The following is an 18,538-nucleotide window of genomic DNA, read 5'->3' as shown; positions in this document are numbered from 1 at the left end:
GACAACAGATTTCAAAGGAATTTAGTATACATTGGGTCCACAAAATGTTCTCTAAGTAAAAGATTACAGGAGCACAGATATGATATCACTAACAAAAGGCACACCACTGCCCTATCCACCTATGCCACAGACTCTGACATACGGGCTGACCTCCATAAAGCCAAACTTGTCAGATTGTCATATCGAATTGAACATCTTTGAAACTTTGAGGCATTAGAAATTTACAAAGCCGGCTTACATGGCAACTGCATTAACACAAATGTTTCCTACGTATGGAGGTACTGTTATGAAAAAACGAGCAACACCAGCAGTTAGCAACCTTTTTCTGTATCTTTATTTACATCGCATTATTTACTGTTTATGGTATTGATACAGTTCTATTGCCATGGTAATATGCATGGATAAAAGTTTTATACATGTGCTTAGATTGTTCCACAGATTTAAAAATAATTTTTGAACATGTTCCATATATTCCACAGGTTTTAAAAATAATTTGTGAATATTGTTCTTTGCATTCTAATTTCGAATCTTACTGGTTTAAAACCCGAGGAAGACCAGAGTACGGTCGAAAACGTTAGTTTTCTATTAAAGTGTTATTACTGGACTTTTAAGGTTCTCGAGTGTAAAGTAACTTGAAGAACAGTTTAAATAGTTTGAACATTTTTTTAAATCTTTCAAAATATAAAACTGCATGCATTTGTATGTAGATATGTATTCCTATATATGAATGCACTTTATTCATGCAACTGAATATTTCAAAAGATCTAAAAAAAGTTAAAAACAAAAGCATGTTTTTCAATTCAGGTTCAGAAGTAGTTCATTTCAGTTCTTTGAAGAAATTCTAAAAGGATTTATTTTCAATTATTATAAAAGAAAGTTTGAGAACTTATCTAATGATGGAATACAAGATATTGTAATAATATTTATAAAATTTTTTTGAACATGATTTCTCTAAAGATATGATGACTGTTGTTGTTTAAAGTTATTCAGATAAAGAAATTAGAATATTTTTTTTCGTAAAAGATAGTAGATTATTCATATATTAATGTAATTGTTTAAACTGTAAATATTAATTATTTAATTTTTATTATATAAATAATTTAGGTGACTTGATGGATGAAAAAAAAGTATTAGATTGGCTAACTGATCTTGATTCTATGGAATTACCTGATAGAATTGAAGAAGTGAATGCAAAAATTTTAGAAAATCTCATTGAAGATACTGATTTTGTAGCTGTCTTGTTTTGTAAGTAGAATAAACTTAATAATAAAACCAATTCTATTTATCATTTCAACTAATTAAGCAGGAGAGATGGTATTTTCAAAATAAAGCTGTTTTGATGTAAAGAATTTTTAAATTTATTTTTGAATATTTTATAAATAACATTTTCAGAATTTATTTTTTAAAATTATTTTTGCATTTATCAGTTTATAGAATAGCTGGGCTATTTCCAAAGTTTTGGAAATGTAAAAAACGCAGAACTGTTTCTGTAAATGCGGATGTGATTCATCAGTTTTAACATAAATCAATTTTTTTTTCCCACTTGTAACGTAATTGAGAGAGCAGCATTAATACTTAAAATCTTCTATTTGTATTTTATTTATGTGAATGGTTATACAGATTAGTAAATAAAAGTCTAGATAAAATGGATTTCTCTTAAATAAAATTTGAGATAAGCTCATTTTACTTATATTTATTTTTTAGTTAAGAAAGAATTAAAAACAAGTGACTCATTTTTATTATTAAAAGTTGTAGTTAACTCCTTAGCTGAAGAAGTCTTAGAGGAACATTTCTGAGATAAATTTCTCAAAAACATTTATCTAAATGTTCTTATCCTTTTCTTTTGAATTGAAAAGACTAAATATAAAATTTCTTTAATCAAGGAGTGAATTATAATGTTTAATTCATTTTAAAATATTTATTTTTGATGAAAAATATGTTTTAAAATTGTTATATTTAATTGTTTGTCAAATTATATTAAATCATAAATTTTTGTTTTGAATTTTAATGATTTTTATAATTTTTAGATTATTTTTCATCCTTGAAATTTAGGTTTAGTTTGTTATTAAAGTGTTTTTTGAAGATAATTTAAAACTAGCACAATATACTACATTTTAAATAATTTTTTAATTTTTAGAAGCATTCATTTTTTGTGTTATTTGAGATGAATATAGTTTAACTTTGTGTTGAGGATGATCACTATGGTTTTAAAATATTATGTAAAATGTAAAATATAAAATATTCTTGAAATAAAATTGATTTTATTCCAATTATATATTTCGTTACTACATAAAAGTATTTTTTAAATTGTAAATAAAGTATATTTATAACAAAAAAGCACAGTTTTTAGATAATTACAAAAGTATTTGAATAAGAATGATAACTTTTTAGTCTTTAAATGGTACCAGCTAAACCCTAAATTATTATTGATATTAAATAGTGTAGAAAATTTTCAATTTTCTTAGATAACAGCCTGTATTCTGCTATAGTATGTGATGAAATAGTTTTTTAAATAATTTTATTTTTAATAATCAACACCATATGAAGATCAATTAATAAATAAACACACCTGATTTATATTCGCTGAGCTTATTGTTTTATTCCGAACGTTTTCAGCCTACTATAATAGGCCATCTTCAGGCTTTACATTTTTAATTTCGAACAAAAAATGTAAAGCCTGAAGATGGCCTATTATAGTAAGCTGAAAATGTTCGGAATAAAACAATAAGCTCAGCGAATATAAATCAGGTGTGTTTATTTATTAATTGATCTAAACAGTGCTGAGAAGGAGATAGATAGATAGATAACCATATAAAGGTTTTTATTTTTCTTGAAATTAATATAAAAATATTTTCAGAATATACTTTCTTAACTGCTGTAAGAACTTTTTGTGATTTACATCATTCATAAAATCAAAAAAATGCTTTAAACAATTTGTATTTATCTATATACTGTATATTAATGTAGTTATTTAAACATTTAAATGAAATTTATTTGATTTAATAAAACTTTTATTTAAAGTTATGCAGAATAATCATAATGAAAAAGATGTTTTATTTTATCAAAATTTCAGTACCTTCCTTTCTATTATAATGATCAAAATTTAATATATGATTGATAAATTATTTAATATCATTTCATCATTAAATCATTAGGAATCTGAAATATGGAGACTGCATGATGTATTTTACTTCAGAACAAGTTGTAACTAGTTCATATATTGGGAATGAAAACTTTGGATTAAGAGGTGTGTATAACAAATTACTAATATACTATATATGCCTGAAATATCCTTATGCTTTAAAACATTAATTCTGTATTAATAACAATAATGATATAATAGCATGGACTTTATTAATAGAAATTTTTTTAGCATGAGAAAAGCTTAACATAAATAAATTTATTTTTTTAATCCAGAATAAATTATTTTTTTTTTAGTTTCATCATCATTTGTATTTGTAATTTTGTCTTATAACTGATATGACAAAATTATGAATTGTGAATAATTACATTTATCCAACTTCAGTAATATATGAAAATCTTGAATGAATATGAAAAATTATTACTATTATTATAAATAGGATGAAAGTTTGTGTTTGGTATGAAAACAAGAGGGTTAAATGAAATTTTTTGAAATTTTTATATCAGTTTTGTGTGATTATCAAAATTTAAAATTAATTGGATGAGACATTTCCTATCATGTATAATTTTATTTTTCTGTAATATTATTTACAATTTTATTGATTAATTAAACGTTATACTTCATGTTTATAGAAGAGTAGATTTGTAAGATAGATATGGTCTTTTATAATTCTAAAATAAGTTTTAAAAATGATGATCAGTCTATAGTGTCTTCACTGAAGTTGTCATTATTCAGGTTTTGGAAGAGAACATAACAAGTTCTCTTCCAAAACCCACACCGAATTGTCCCTTGACCTAGTTAGGTGACCCCTCTGACTTTTGTTGTGTTCCTTTGTCTTCAGTTAGTTGTGCATTAGCTGTAGTAGCACTTAGACCTGGAGGCACAACGTTACGTTGTATTATCACATAGTTACATTTCTACTATAATAAAGTTAATTATATATGTTTACAAGTAATCGTTTATTTTACGGACACAACAGAACTTTAAATGATCATTTCTTAGGTCTTTTTTATTTATAAAAGATTGTGTTATTTATAAATTTGATTTACATAAAATGTGGAATTTTATGTGAGATCGATAACTTTGGTTGAATGAAAAATATTGTTTTGTTCAAAAACTTTCTGGTAATTTGGAAAGAAAATGCAAATAAGAGAATACATCTATTAGCTCACTTGGATTTTCAATTCATTCATCACATTACAGAAACTGTAACTGATATCTTTCTATTCTCTTCAGACATCTATCAATCTATTCAGTTTGTAGGTTTTTCTATATAAGTATGTAGGAAAATCTTCACAGATTTATTAAACTATATGTCAAAAGTAACTGAATTACTTTTGATATTGATATTGTTATTTAAGTAAATAGATGAAAACGTAACAAAATAAAATAAATATTCTGGATGTTTTAACTAATGCAACTTTTAGAAATGATTATTATTTTGTTTTGTTATTTGCATATATGATTATTATTTAGCTATTATTTGTTAACATTAAATGAAAAGCTAAAGAAACTTATCAGTTAATTTTTAGCAAGACTTGAAAATACTAATTTTGAATCTATTTCTATGCATTCACGTTAGTATTTTTTAATTGCATGTTTAATATGTGCATGTTTTTGATACATGTTTAAAAATTATTGTTGTTAATAAGTTTTACATGGTTTTACTACATGCATTATAAATTTTTGTTCAATGTTTTAAGTTAGTAATAAAAACTATAAATATTTAGCTTGATGCTTAAAATTAGTAATCATTCAAGTAACTAAATGTTTATTTTTTTATTTTAAAAATTAAATTTATTAATAAAAATACAGAATAATGAATTAAAATTCTTTCTGTGGTATTTTTTCCATTCTTTAAAAATTTTTCTAATTTAACTTTTTCTTACAGTATTTGTGAATAGAAAACTCTCAATTAATATAATTTATAAAACACTACACTCATGACACCTTATAAATTTGCAGCCGTGTTTATTCGGTACAAACGAACGTTTTCGGTCGTGTTTAACGACCTTCTTCAGGAAATATCCAAAAAGATTCGAACACAACGAAAATCTGCAAAAACGAACAAACTTCGGAACGTTTTGTTCGTTTTAGTTCGCAACGTAAAGCACCTCCGTTATACAGAAGCTTGGCATATCTGCAAAGCAAGCCAGAAAGGACAATCTATCAACTTCAGAGAGGCTAGTAAAATATCTGCAGCCTGGCGCTCAGGCGACATGTAAACCTCAGAAAAGCGGATATGCGGAAGCCTACACAAGGACAGAAACCGTAGTTTTTTGTCTCTGCACAGCTCCTCTCCTTCCCTATGTTCTGTGCGCCGTTCGGCTTGCACCATAGTTTATGTTTGTATTTTATTTTTTATGTCTCCAAGGAGCATATTACTTTTTATTGTCTGTTATTTATTTTTATTTTATTCTCATGTAATGTGTTATTTAATACGCATCGATGTAGAGATGGCGCACGCAATTCTCTTTAGAATATTTTTAAAAACGTTCCGAAGTTTGTTCGTTTTTGCAGATTTTCGTTGTGTTCGAATCTTTTTGGATATTTCCTGAAGAAGGTCGTTAAACACGACCGAAAACGTTCGTTTGTACCGAATAAACACGGCTGCAAATTTATAAGGTGTCATGAGTGTAGTGTTTTAATAAGACATGCAGTCTACGATGAGTTATAAATTTATAAATATTAAGACTAATATCAACATACTTAAAAATATTATTTTTACCAGTACTAATAAAAAAGTTTAATTATAATTAATAATTTGAGACAATTCCAAGTATGTATGTTTAAATTTTATAAAAAATTAAAATATTAAATTTAATTTTTATATTTTTTTATATCACTTATAAATAAGAAAAAAAAGAAATTAATTGAAGCATAGATCCAGAAGATTACTATTATTTATTAAATAGATATCAAGATTTATTAGGTGGAATATCCTCTAGTAAAGTTTTAAAATCTGTTTTCAAATTTACAAAGACTATAGGAATATAATCAACAACTTAATTTGAATTTTTTAATTTTTAAATTACAGTTTTGTTTTTTTGAAATTTAGTATGAAAAGATGATAAGTTAATAACTGATTGACTTTTATTTATGATTATCCTCTACATCAATAACAGTACTATTGTTTTAATATTTGTTTGAAGATGAAAAAGAGAATTTCACTTACAAACTTTACTATAAAGTTCCTTAGTAGAAAAATTTAATTAAAAATTTTTTTATTTTATTGCAGCATTGGAAGACATACATGGTAACTGCATTGTAAATTTATAATTAATAATTCATTGTTCATTTACAATTTTCATAATATCAGTTATGTAAAATATCAGTTAATATCACATCTAGAACAATGAAGGATTTAAGGTATTGGGACTTTTATCACTGCTCATTAGTGGGGCCCTTTTGTAAAAACAGATAACCTGGATCATAATCTTTTTAAATATTGGTTTTTTAAGCAAATAAAAAACAGAATTGATTTTTTCACAGAAACAAACTTACTCTTTAACTTCTTCAAATGAAATAAAAGTGGAAGTAAATGAGCCTTATTTAAACATTTTAATTATTGAATCATAATGATTTTTTTAAAATTTTAAGAAAAAAGCCAACTTTTGGGATCTCTCTAAAATTGTGGGGCACTTCTTACTTGTGGACCAATAAATTTACTGTCAATGAAGAGTGTAACTTCTTAATATGCAGATTTTTGGAAAGGTAACTGTAATAATGTTGATGAGGAAATTTATTTGAACTTTTTTATTTTAGTATTCATAAAGAAATTAATTACTATAGACATTAATATCATCAATTGATCTGCAAACTTAGTAAATGAAGAGTGGAATTTATTATTTAAATTTATATATTTATTATTTTATGATAGAGATTTTCTAGATCTGTCACTAAAATGAAATAGTTAAAAAAAGATAAAGTGAATTGTGTAAGAGGCTTAGCAGTTGCAATTAATAAATATAAAGAAGAAGGTCATTAAACACGATCGAAAACGTTAGTTAGATTCTTTTAAACAAGGCTGCTTTTATAAGGTGGTACGAGTTGGGTATTGATTAATAAATACATTATCTTTCTATATTAATTTAGTTTAATTCAAACAAGAATAAGCACACAAGTACTTTTGTTCATCACTTAAGCTTAGCAGTGGTATTAAAAACCAATAGACATGTGATATCTGGTGAAATATTCTGTCAATAATTTAACAAACAAGCTGTTTACTTCATAATTATCTTATACAACCATAAGATTTTATTACTTAGAAAATAAAGGGAGCATTGAAATCTTTTTCTGAATTAAGCAATGCACTTTAACAGTGGGTGAAGTTGGAGAAATATTAACTTAAATACTAATCACTACCATTGTAGTTCACTTTCCCTTACTTGTTTATTTTATCCCATCTTTCTCTCCTATCCAACTCTGGCATTTCACTTTTATCTGTTTGTGCCTGAGGATAGCTCATTTAATAAGGTTGAAAACATTAGCATTTTTCCATTTTCACTCATTGTTAAAAGGCATTGCTTAATTCAGTATATTAATTATAGTAGCTAATTAAGTCTTAAAATCTTTTTCATATATTACTTTTTTTTTTTTTGAACTGTACTGCAAAGGTTTTATTGCTTACTTAGACATGAGAATTCCATAGATGTTAAAAGTTTGAAGACTATTGGCTTAAATTAACCTCTTTCAGTAATATTATAAATTAGTATGAAGCTAAAACTAGCAGGATATAATCCTTCACTTTTATAACCATTTAAAAGGGGGTTTTTGAATGAATAAACTGAAATGTTATGTCCTTTGAATCTGACATTCACCCAAGTTCAAGAATTACTTAGAAGACTATTTTATTCTCAGATATCTAAGAATAACAATAATCATCTTCATAATAAAAATCAAAACAATTTTTGAAAAAAAGTACATATAATAATTGTAATTATGTAGATTCATTATTACAGAATTGGATTGGTTTCAATAAGACTAACTTTTCAACATAACTTCAACTTTTTGTTTAATAATTCAAATATATATGTCATCTTTTTTGGTTAATTACACACTTTTATTTTTAATTTTAAAAAATTATTAATTATGAATGATCATATTTTATCATTTAATGAATTGTTATATAACATTAGAAATTAAAGTAGTTAATGCAATTTTTAAGGTATTTTTGGAGTGTATAGGGTAATGATATTTAGAGTGACAGGTAATAAATTTAATTAATATTTCTTACCTTGTCACTGTAAACTATTATTATTAAAAATACCTCTTTAAATTGTCCAGAATTAGCCATCTCTTTCTATTTCAAGGTTTAGGGGAACATGTTTGGAAATAAAATTATAAATATTGTTAGATATTGAACATGAGAATGTCATGTTTGAGTTTATAAGTTGAGAGCTCATCAACCAATAGGTAATCAGGAAAATTTGAATTGGAGATGGTGAGTTTGAATCCAAAGATGGTAGTCAAAATTTTGATTCTGACTATCACATCAAAACAGACATGAATGACAACATAACAATCAAATTGGAAGATGCTAAATCAAATATTATTTTGATATATTATAATACTCTAATGAGTGTTATAATATATTGAAGTCATTGTGATAAGTTTGGAAAAACATCACTAACATGTTGCTGAAAAAATATTTTAGTTCAATATACTAGACATGAAGTAAATGAAGGATGCTTAATCAAAATTAACTATGAAAACATTAATTATTTTAAATTAGCTGTAACCCAGAATACAGTTAATTTATTAACTGTTTTGATAGTTCTGAAAACATACAATATTACAGAATAAAACAAACATAAAATATTTCTTTCAATTTTTATCCACTTGTCTCATGTTGTAAGGTAATAAACCTATTTCAAAAAAACCCTGGAACTTCAAAGAAAGTATAAAAATAAACCCCAGAAGATATGTATATTTTAAAGATAAACCTCCCAAAAGTTTAATTAAGGAAATATAGTATGCATGGTTATTTTAAGTTTGTATATTTTGACAAAAATCTTTACATAATATTAATTTTGTACTTTTATATATAAATTTAAGATAAATTTATTGATTGTAATTTTAAGGTTTCTTTGTTCTGTTCTGAGATTTTAAGTTATGTATTCTATTGCGGATAAAAGTTTTCTTCCAGTAAAATGAATTATAGTGATTTTTTTTTTCTTTAACACAAAGCAACGTATTTTATTGTATTTTAATATTTATTATTTATTAGAAATGATAAAACATATGTAATATTTTATTTGTCAACTTTTAAATTAAACTTTTATAGCTAAATATTTAAAAAAAATGTTTAAAAAATTTAATATTGAATTTTTTTAATTAATCAAGGTCAGTGTTATAAAAAATTAAATAACAAAACAGCAGTTACAGATTTCATTTTGCTTTCAGTGATTCACAAAAAAGAAAACTCCTTTTAAATAAAATTTTAATGAAAATGCTATATAGGAGTTAGTAAAATGGGAACAACAAATATGAAAAAAATTAATAATTTAAAGTTTCTGCCTTTTTTTTATTATTTGCTATTTATATTATGCATTGATTTCAAGATTTTGTAATCTTGAGCAACAATGTTACATTTCTACACAATCATATTTGAGAAAACCATTTTTCTGATGATGAGGTTATACCTAAAAGTACTCAAAGTATGACTTGTTTTTTCATGTTTGTTATTTCAGTTGCATTAATTTTCTTAAAGTATTTTTATTGAAATTTCAATGTTTAATTGTAACGAAAAACCTTTTCAGTGATTTCATAGTAAATAATATTAATGAAAGCCTTGTTATTTCTTTGTCCTTTTGCAAACTCCTAGATTTTTAATTTAATTTCTGTTGTTATTTGTTTCTTATACTCTATCTCTGGATGATGTGTGATATCAATATGGAAAGTATCAAATGATATAGTCAGGTTCTTATTGGGCTATATTAAGACTAATTGATGTCTGATGGCTTATCATAGTTCAAAGTCTGATGATCCAATGGTATATTATAAGAATTTAGCTATATCATTTGATTATTAAATATCTATTAGATTGGTTTTACATGGAAAATTAAGTAAATGTTGAATGGCATTTTAAAAGTAATGATCTATTTATAATTATTTTTAAAAATTTTATATTATTAACAAATAAAAAATACTGTGTAAAACTGCTTTTAAGAACTAAATTTATTTATCCAAGATTTTCAAATACTATTTTACTTTATTCATGGTATAATATTTCTTTTAAACATTGTACCTGGAAGATGGATGCAGAAAAACCTAGAAATATTAACTAGATGAATTTTGTTTCTGAAATCAATTTTATGAAATTTGTTTTTAATCTTTAACTAAAAATATTATAATTACTTTCTTAAAAATTTTAGTGAAAACTTTTAAATTGTTTTACTTAGACCTTTTTACAAATTATCTATTTAAATAATATTTAACATTTTATTATCTATATTTTTTTAAAAATAAAAACTTAAGATGTTATGGAAACTATTTATAGATAAGGATGATTGTGAGAAATGTGTTGCGGTATTGCATGAACTTGAAAACATTGATGATGAAGCTGATGGTCACGATATTGGTTTTGTAAAAATTTCTGATGAAGATCTTGCAGAAGAGTATGGCTTAGATGATTTACCTTCTCTTGTTTATTACAGGAAGAAAATCCCAATACTTTATCAAGGTAAAATAATTTTTTAATATAAAAAAAAAAATTACAATAATTTTTATAAATTGTATTCTTGTTATGTAAGATTGTTTAAATACTTTAAAATAGTTTGTTTTATTCTGTGATGATTGCATTTTTTCAGTGTAATCTTATTAATTATCTTCAACTAATTTTTTAGAAATAATATTACGTAAATAGATTTCAAAGTCATAGAGAAAGTTGAATGAAATTGCTTGTTTTGGAATTATCAACATAAAAAAATTTTTGACACAAAGATCTCATATTCAGAGGCCATTTAACAAAATGATTATACAGGAAATCCTCATTAGTTTGAAATTGAAGAGACGAAATAATCACGATTTTGAATTATCGAATTTTGAATTATCCAAGATTTACGTATTTCTTCACACAATGCAAATACCATTTAACTGTTGTATTAGTAATTTATTAAGCAAATGGAATTTGGCTGTATATACAGAACACTATTTTTGTTAATTAATAATTAATAATTATAATATAAATAAACTGCAGGTAAACAGCACATGTCTGGTGAGAACCTCACAGGTCACCAGATAGGTTTTGTAAAAAATAAAGCAGAATTCCTGGAAATGTAGCCTAAATTATTTTTAAAGTGACCCCAAAAAGTAATAAGCTGCCCAAAAACATAGTAGCCTAGAGCCCTACAAATATCTCAATCTGCTACCCAATCATAGCTTAATCTTGCAATCCGTGTTTTATCAGATAAGAGTAAAAAGGGTAGTCCATGAGAAAGGTGAGACCCGAAAATGTGTTACTGTAAAAGTAAAGTCATATTGACCAGATTAGAGTTGTTCTTAGTTTATTGTTCTCTTATTGTATGGAGGCACTTTGAACTAAACAAATGAGTTAACATACTCATATTATGGTTTAGACAGAATTTTCACTTCGAATTTCAAATAGTCACATTTTGATCTAACTGATTTGCTCAACATCCTGGCTGGGGATATCTCTATATCCCCAGCCAGGACAAAAGTACAGTTAGGAACTTACAAGACTTTGAACTATCTGAGTTCGATTTCCTGTATTTAAAATAAATTTACCGTTGTAACCGTGGGCTACGGCGATGCGTTTGATGTGCTGGATTTCACGAAGCGCGTCATTAGTGTTAGAGCAATGGGTAAAGGCCCTATGGATCAGGGCCCTGTAGGCAGATATTTTATAGGTAAAGGGGTCTTAAATTCTTATAAGAAAATGAAAAAACTTACTAATTTCTTAAAAAGAAAGAAAAGACTTGAATTCTTATTAATATGCGTAATTGGACTCATCAATTTTTTGCAATATAATTATTATATTTTTCTGAAATATTTATTGAAGTACAACTTTTTCTACATGTTTTGTTTTGTTCACTTTAATACAGGAGATCTTATGAATGAAGAAGAGGTTTTGCAGTGGTTATATGAATTTCAAGATATAGGGGATGATGATGATTTAATTGAAGATGTAACAGCAAATGCCTTAGAAGCTTTGGTTCAGAAATCATCACATTTAGCAGTTTTATTTTGTATGTACTAAATATTTCATTTACTTTTTAAAATTAGACTGAAGAATTAAAATTATACTGTATTTTGAATTTTAAATAAATTTTAGCAGATTTTTTAGTAATAGTTATTGTAGATCAAGAAGTATTCTATTGAAGCTTTTTCTATAATTTTAAAATTATGAAATAAATCTTCAACATTTATGAAACAAATCTTCATGAATATAACAAAATTATTTTGTTTTAAAGACAATTATTCTAAAATAATAGTGAAAATTTTGCAAAAATTTATTTTTAAGTTATGTTTTGTTAGGTTACACAAAAAAATATAGATAATTCATATTTTGTATGTTTGAAATTACATTTCTAATATCAGGCTAGAGCTAGCCAGATGGCCAAGGCAGTTAAGGCATCAGCCTACCACTCTGGAGACCCAGAATAGAATCCCAGGCAATCTAGAAACCTTGACATTTTTTTGGGGTGGTCTGTCAGATATGTTAGATTCCATCCCTCACCACCTGGCTGTTTCATTGTGGACCTTGCCAAACTTACAATGGGCTTAAAAAAAGGCCCTCTTGGTACCCAGAGGGTGGAAAGAGTAAAAAAAAATATTAGATTATATACATTTTTAAAAAAATACTTTTCTGGAAAAGAGAATAAACATTGTCAAAAATATTAAAAATTTTTTTTTTGAATTAATAATAGGCTATATTAGAATAATTAGCATAATTTGCTAATTATTTTAATTACTAGATAGACTATATTAAAATAGTTTTTAATATATTTATGAATTCTATATATAAAATTGTAACACAAATAAAAATTTTTATTTATATAAATTTATCATTATTATTTTTGTGTTATAAATACATTGAACTATTTTAAAGATTTGGTAATAACATTCTATTTTTAATTTTATCCAAGTTTATTCTGTATGTTAATAACATAGAAATATATTAAGTTTTGAAAGAAAAAATTTTAAATTATATAATTTATTCAGATGATGGTGATAGTAAAAGAAGTATGAAAGTTTTGGATCAACTAGAAAATATTGATGATGAAGCAAAAAAAGATGGTATCACTTTTGTCAAAACTGACAGTGAAAGGGCTTGTGAAGATTATGGTATAGAAGAAAGACCTGCTTTAGTTTATTTTGAGAAGACACTGCCAAATTTTTATCAAGGTTTCAAATATTTAATTTCATATCTTTTTAAGAAATTTTATAATTACACAATCTATATAATTTTATTTTATTATAATAAAGATAAACAGTATATTTGTTAAGGAAGCTTTGCAAAAATAAATTTAATTCAAACTGTTTTTCTTAGAACAAAAACTTCTTAAAAAATCTGAAGTGCTTTCATGCTAGACATATCAATTAGAGAATAAATATTTTACTTCTCTTATTTATATTTTATTTCTTTAGTTGACTTTTAAGTTTTAATTTATTTAGTTCTCTGAGAAAATCAATTTGAATTTAATAAAGATAAACATTAATAAGGCTTGAGTTTTATAAATAAAAAATTTTTGTTTGTTCTATTTCATTAATTTATATTTTTTTATTTATTACAATTATTACTTTATTGCAGCTATTAATTATTGTTAACTTTGTTTTTAAATTAATAACAGTAATTTGCATTAGTTAATTATTGGTGATAATTTCTTGCAAATATTATCATTTATTTATTTTTATTATATGATCTGTAGCTTACTAAAATTGTTATGAAAGAATTACACTGTAAAATAAAAGTTTTATATGAAATTTTTTTATATTGGTTTCTATAAAACTTAAATAGAATTACACTTATTTATTTATTTATTTATTATTTATTTGTTAACTTTAATTTTTTATAAAAAAACTGGTTAATTTTAAGAATTGTTCTTATTAAATTTAAATTGAGTTTCAATAATCTCTAGATAGAATTGAGTTTTGTAAATATTAATTTTGATAAAAATACTATGTTATTGATACACACATATAAACTTTAAAGCTTTTATATATTGTCTTATAAGCTAGATAATGAAATTATAAAATGTTAGAGAATTTTTGGATAGACATTAAGAGAGAAAATTGAAAATTAATATTATTATATCCATCTTTATTTTCATATTCCTCATATTCAAGTGGAAAAGAATTTAAACTAAAACAACTTTAAAATGTATATCAAAGCAAAATTTGAAAATGTGGAATTCATATTGTAAAATGCTGTTTTAATATTTTAAAACTTTTAATTTTCACTCTATATACTGGAAGATGATGATATAATAAAGATAACAGAATTTCCAATAGGGTGCTTCTGTGCATGTATCATGCTTAACAATTCAGAATTTGGCAACAATTCAGAATGTGCACCCAAATTTTGGTTGTGTGCAACAGGCCTTACCAATTTTGTTTATGGGTAAGTTCCTAAACTCATTGTATTTAAAGTGCTTTAGTTGAACATTTTTAAAGTTAAGTTGCTCTTACAGTGCATTAAATCAGTTTTGCATTGAGCACAATTAAATTTTTCTCCATTGAAAGGTGTTGAAACTGTTGAGTGACATATCAATGACAGACTGATCATCAATATTTTAAATTGGTATGCTATTGACAGAATATAATTAAATTATGTATGAAATTGCTGTATAATGATATAGTTATTTTTTTATATTAAATGTCAAAGATAATTTTAATCTGTCAAATGTAATTGAAGTTTTATTTTATCGGAATGTCATCAATCAGTGGAATTGTGGCAAAGTGTTCCTAAATCTTAGCAACAATGCTTATTTTTAATTAAGGCACTTTAAAAGATTCATTGAGTTTAGGAATTCATGGTATTTTTGTCTTCTCTCCAAAGTACTAAATTCTAAACTGTTTATAATACTAGCAGGTAATAGAGCAATCACACTGATAATATATTTATGATATAACCTGTATGAAATTCCTTTTATGGATTGTATTTGTTTTTATTACAGTTAAATATTTTTAAGAATCAGTACATATTAAAACAAAGAATTATTTTAAATTAATCACATTGATTGACTATGTGTGAGATGGATATTTAGGATAAAAAATATGTAGAATGTAAAAATTTTTTGATTAAAAAATTACTTTAAAAAATTAAAGTAAATTTAAAAAAATAAAATACAACCAGATGCAGCACCATTACTATTGTCCAGAATAGGAATTATTTTCATCTCAAACAACCGTAAACATGAAAGTAATTAGGAAAATATTTAAAAAATATATAATTACTCTCAGAATATATGCAAGTTACAACAATATTTTAAATCAAAATATCATGTAAGTACTTGAAATTTTTAATTAAATCTTTGAAGTGAGAGAAAAACAATAGCAGCATTTTCAGTTTGCTGGAGTGTGAATGGTAGACTTAATATATGTGATTGGCAGAATATAAATCACATCACAAATTCTGATTGGTTGTGTGTGACATTTTTGATAACTTTTTTTTTTATTCAGTATATATAGGATGGTTTAATTTCCATGTCCTTGGCAAATATCTTGTAAAATATGCATCCAATTAAAAAATTGATCAGAATAAAAGTTAAAAAAAAATATCTGTTAAAAAAAAAATCCATATATACAGTCGACTTCGCATAAGTTGACACCCGGATAACTCGACACTCGTCAGTTACGTAGTCAATTTTTTGTGGTCCCGGCCGACTTACATAGGCATTAATGTTATTAACCTTAAAAAACTCGATTTACTTGACAACGTTTAACTCATCACCACTGGATAAATCAACATACTTTTTCTATTTCACACTTTTTATTATAGAATTCTGATAAGTCGACTCCTCCCTGAAAAATGAGTTCACACCACACAGCTTATTGTACGGTGTGAACTCATTTTTTCAAGAGGGGAGTCAACTTATCAGACGTCTAAAAAGTATGAAACAGAAAAAGTATGTTGATTTATCCAGTGGTGATGAGTTAAATGACGTCGAGTGAACCAAGTTTTTTTAACATTAATAACATTATTGCCTATGTAAGTCGGCTGGGACCACAGAAAGCTGACTAATTAACCTATGGTGTCAAGTTATCCAGGTGTCGACTTATGCGGAGTCAACTGTATATGTATATAAAAGTTATTTTCAAGGGGTCTTTCAGTTTCATAAAAGTTAAGCCACCTGTCCCCTGTAAGTAGATGGAACAACTATTGGTTTTTAATTGAGAATTCAAAAATAGAAAAAATACAGGAGTCACATTTGAAATTCTAAAGTTTATTAAGGACATTATAAAAGGACCATTCTAAATACAGGGTGTTGATGTTTGATGTGCCATAAATGTAAGGATGGTATACATAGTAGAGGTTGATGAGATAATTATTTTTTATGAAACAATTTAGGTTCATAAACAGAAATTGACAGAGCTACATCCTTCAGAAAATTTGGATTCAATATCTGCTAATTTCTTCCCCTGGAAATACATAATATGAAACACCAGAGGAAACAAAAGAACTATCCGTCTGTATCATTTCAGTGTTTGATACTATCAGAAGAGAACAAGAGAAGTGCTTCTCTTCTGATAGTACAAACACTGAAATGATACAGACAGATAGTTTGAGAGAGTACAACAAAACATAGTTCACCATTGTACTGTGTAATGAAGTTGTCAGTTGCCACTTGAGACACTTGATATTTTTCAGCATATTTTCAATAAATAAGTTTCATATACTGTACTGAATGTATCTAGTACTCATTATTCCAAAACATATATAATAAGACAGAGAAGATAACTTTAGAGACATGATGATGATTGTCATGTTCAAATTTTTTGCAAGCCAGTTTTTTTGTCAGTTTTTGTTTCCAACTTTAGGTTGCTTCATAAAACAATATTTATCTCAACTTCTGTCGTCTTTAAAACCCCAAAATTTCTTACTTGTATTCCAAAGACTGGTGGGTACCCTGTATAAAAGTATTCATATTCATTTTTAATTTTTTTTCTTAAAATTTCTATACGAAATATAAGATTTTTTGTGACTTTATAATTTAGGATACAAAAATTTTATTAAAAAAAAATCAAAATGTATTGATTAATTAATATTTTATGTTAATTTAAATGTAGTTTTAATATACATATTTATATATTTATTTTGGTTTTTTCAGGAGATTTAACAAAAGAGGATGAATTATTAGAATGGCTTATTAAACAAAAAGAAACAGATGAAATAGAAGATGTTACTGAAAAAGCACTGGAACAATTAATAAAATCTTCAAACAATATTGCTGTGTTATTTTGTTAGTAATCTATTAATAAAATAGAAATAATAATAATTTTTTTAAATTAAATTGTTTAATTTTTTCATATTTAGATGAAACTGGTGATACTCTTTGTGAAGAAGTGCTGCAAGAATTAGAAAATATTGATGATGATACAGATCAACATGGAATAACATTTGTAAAAATAGATGACAATGATATGGCAGAAGAATATGATGTACATGAATTTCCAACTTTGATATATTTTGAAAATCAAGTTCCAACTCTATATGAAGGTTATTATTATGAAATATTTAGCTGATAGATAAAAAAATTTATAGAAAATATTAAATTGATTAAATTATTTAATTAAATATTAAATTTTATTTTAATATTTTATTGAATTATTTTATCAATTATTGCTCTTGCTTCTTATTCAGTTTTGTCTATATTATTATTGATCATCATACATCATGTTAACTAATAATAATTGCAGGGAAGTATATGCTATTAGTACAACATACTGATAAAATTTATTTAATATCATTCATAATTTTTTCTTGTTTGGAAGTTTATTATTCCAACATACTTAACATATGTCTATAACAAGAATAGTACTGATTTAGTGTGCTGAATAAACTGATTTTGACTTTGCTAATGACTGACTAATAAATGTTGAAGGGAAAGCTGTACTATTTTTAACATAAATGTTGTGGAATGAATTGTTCATCCAAGAACTGTAAATGCATTAAAATAATTTAATTTTAGTAGAACAAGGTAGCTCTGTTTTTTTATTGATAATTTACTTTAAATTAAGATTTACTGACTATATTACTAAGACTATTAGTTTAATATAAATATCAAAGGCATTTGAATGCAAACTAAGAATTTAAGAATTTTAGAATATCTAATATTTGTATTTTTATTATAGAGAATATATTACTATTGCTTATTCTTTCTGTGCCAGAACAGTTAAAATTGCTTTAACTTTCTAGTATTAAATATCATT

General features: G+C 25.1%; 1 protein-coding gene across 5 annotated transcripts in view; it reads left to right on the top strand.

Annotated features, from left to right (window-relative positions):
- The window catches only part of LOC136979905 (putative leucine-rich repeat-containing protein DDB_G0290503), a 157,087-nt gene that overhangs the window by 21,876 nt on the left and 116,673 nt on the right, over nucleotides 1–18,538 (top strand). For 4 of the 5 annotated variants that reach the window (XM_067275938.1, XM_067275937.1, XM_067275936.1 and 1 more), the window contains exons 3-8: nucleotides 1,105–1,245; nucleotides 10,644–10,826; nucleotides 12,208–12,351; nucleotides 13,328–13,510; nucleotides 17,437–17,568; nucleotides 17,643–17,825. In XM_067275938.1, coding sequence (XP_067132039.1) covers nucleotides 1,105–1,245; nucleotides 10,644–10,826; nucleotides 12,208–12,351; nucleotides 13,328–13,510; nucleotides 17,437–17,568; nucleotides 17,643–17,825 — 966 coding nt within the window. Of the gene's footprint in view, nucleotides 1–1,104; nucleotides 1,246–3,155; nucleotides 3,248–10,643; nucleotides 10,827–12,207; nucleotides 12,352–13,327; nucleotides 13,511–17,436; nucleotides 17,569–17,642; nucleotides 17,826–18,538 lie in introns of those variants that run through there. The other variant, XM_067275939.1, reaches the window with a different exon arrangement.

Source organism: Centruroides vittatus, unplaced genomic scaffold (assembly GCF_030686945.1).
Source record: "Centruroides vittatus isolate TY-2023 unplaced genomic scaffold, ASM3068694v2 contig_651, whole genome shotgun sequence".
Taxonomy (NCBI): Eukaryota; Metazoa; Arthropoda; class Arachnida; order Scorpiones; family Buthidae; genus Centruroides; species Centruroides vittatus.
This window is presented reverse-complemented; position numbering and strand designations above follow the sequence as displayed.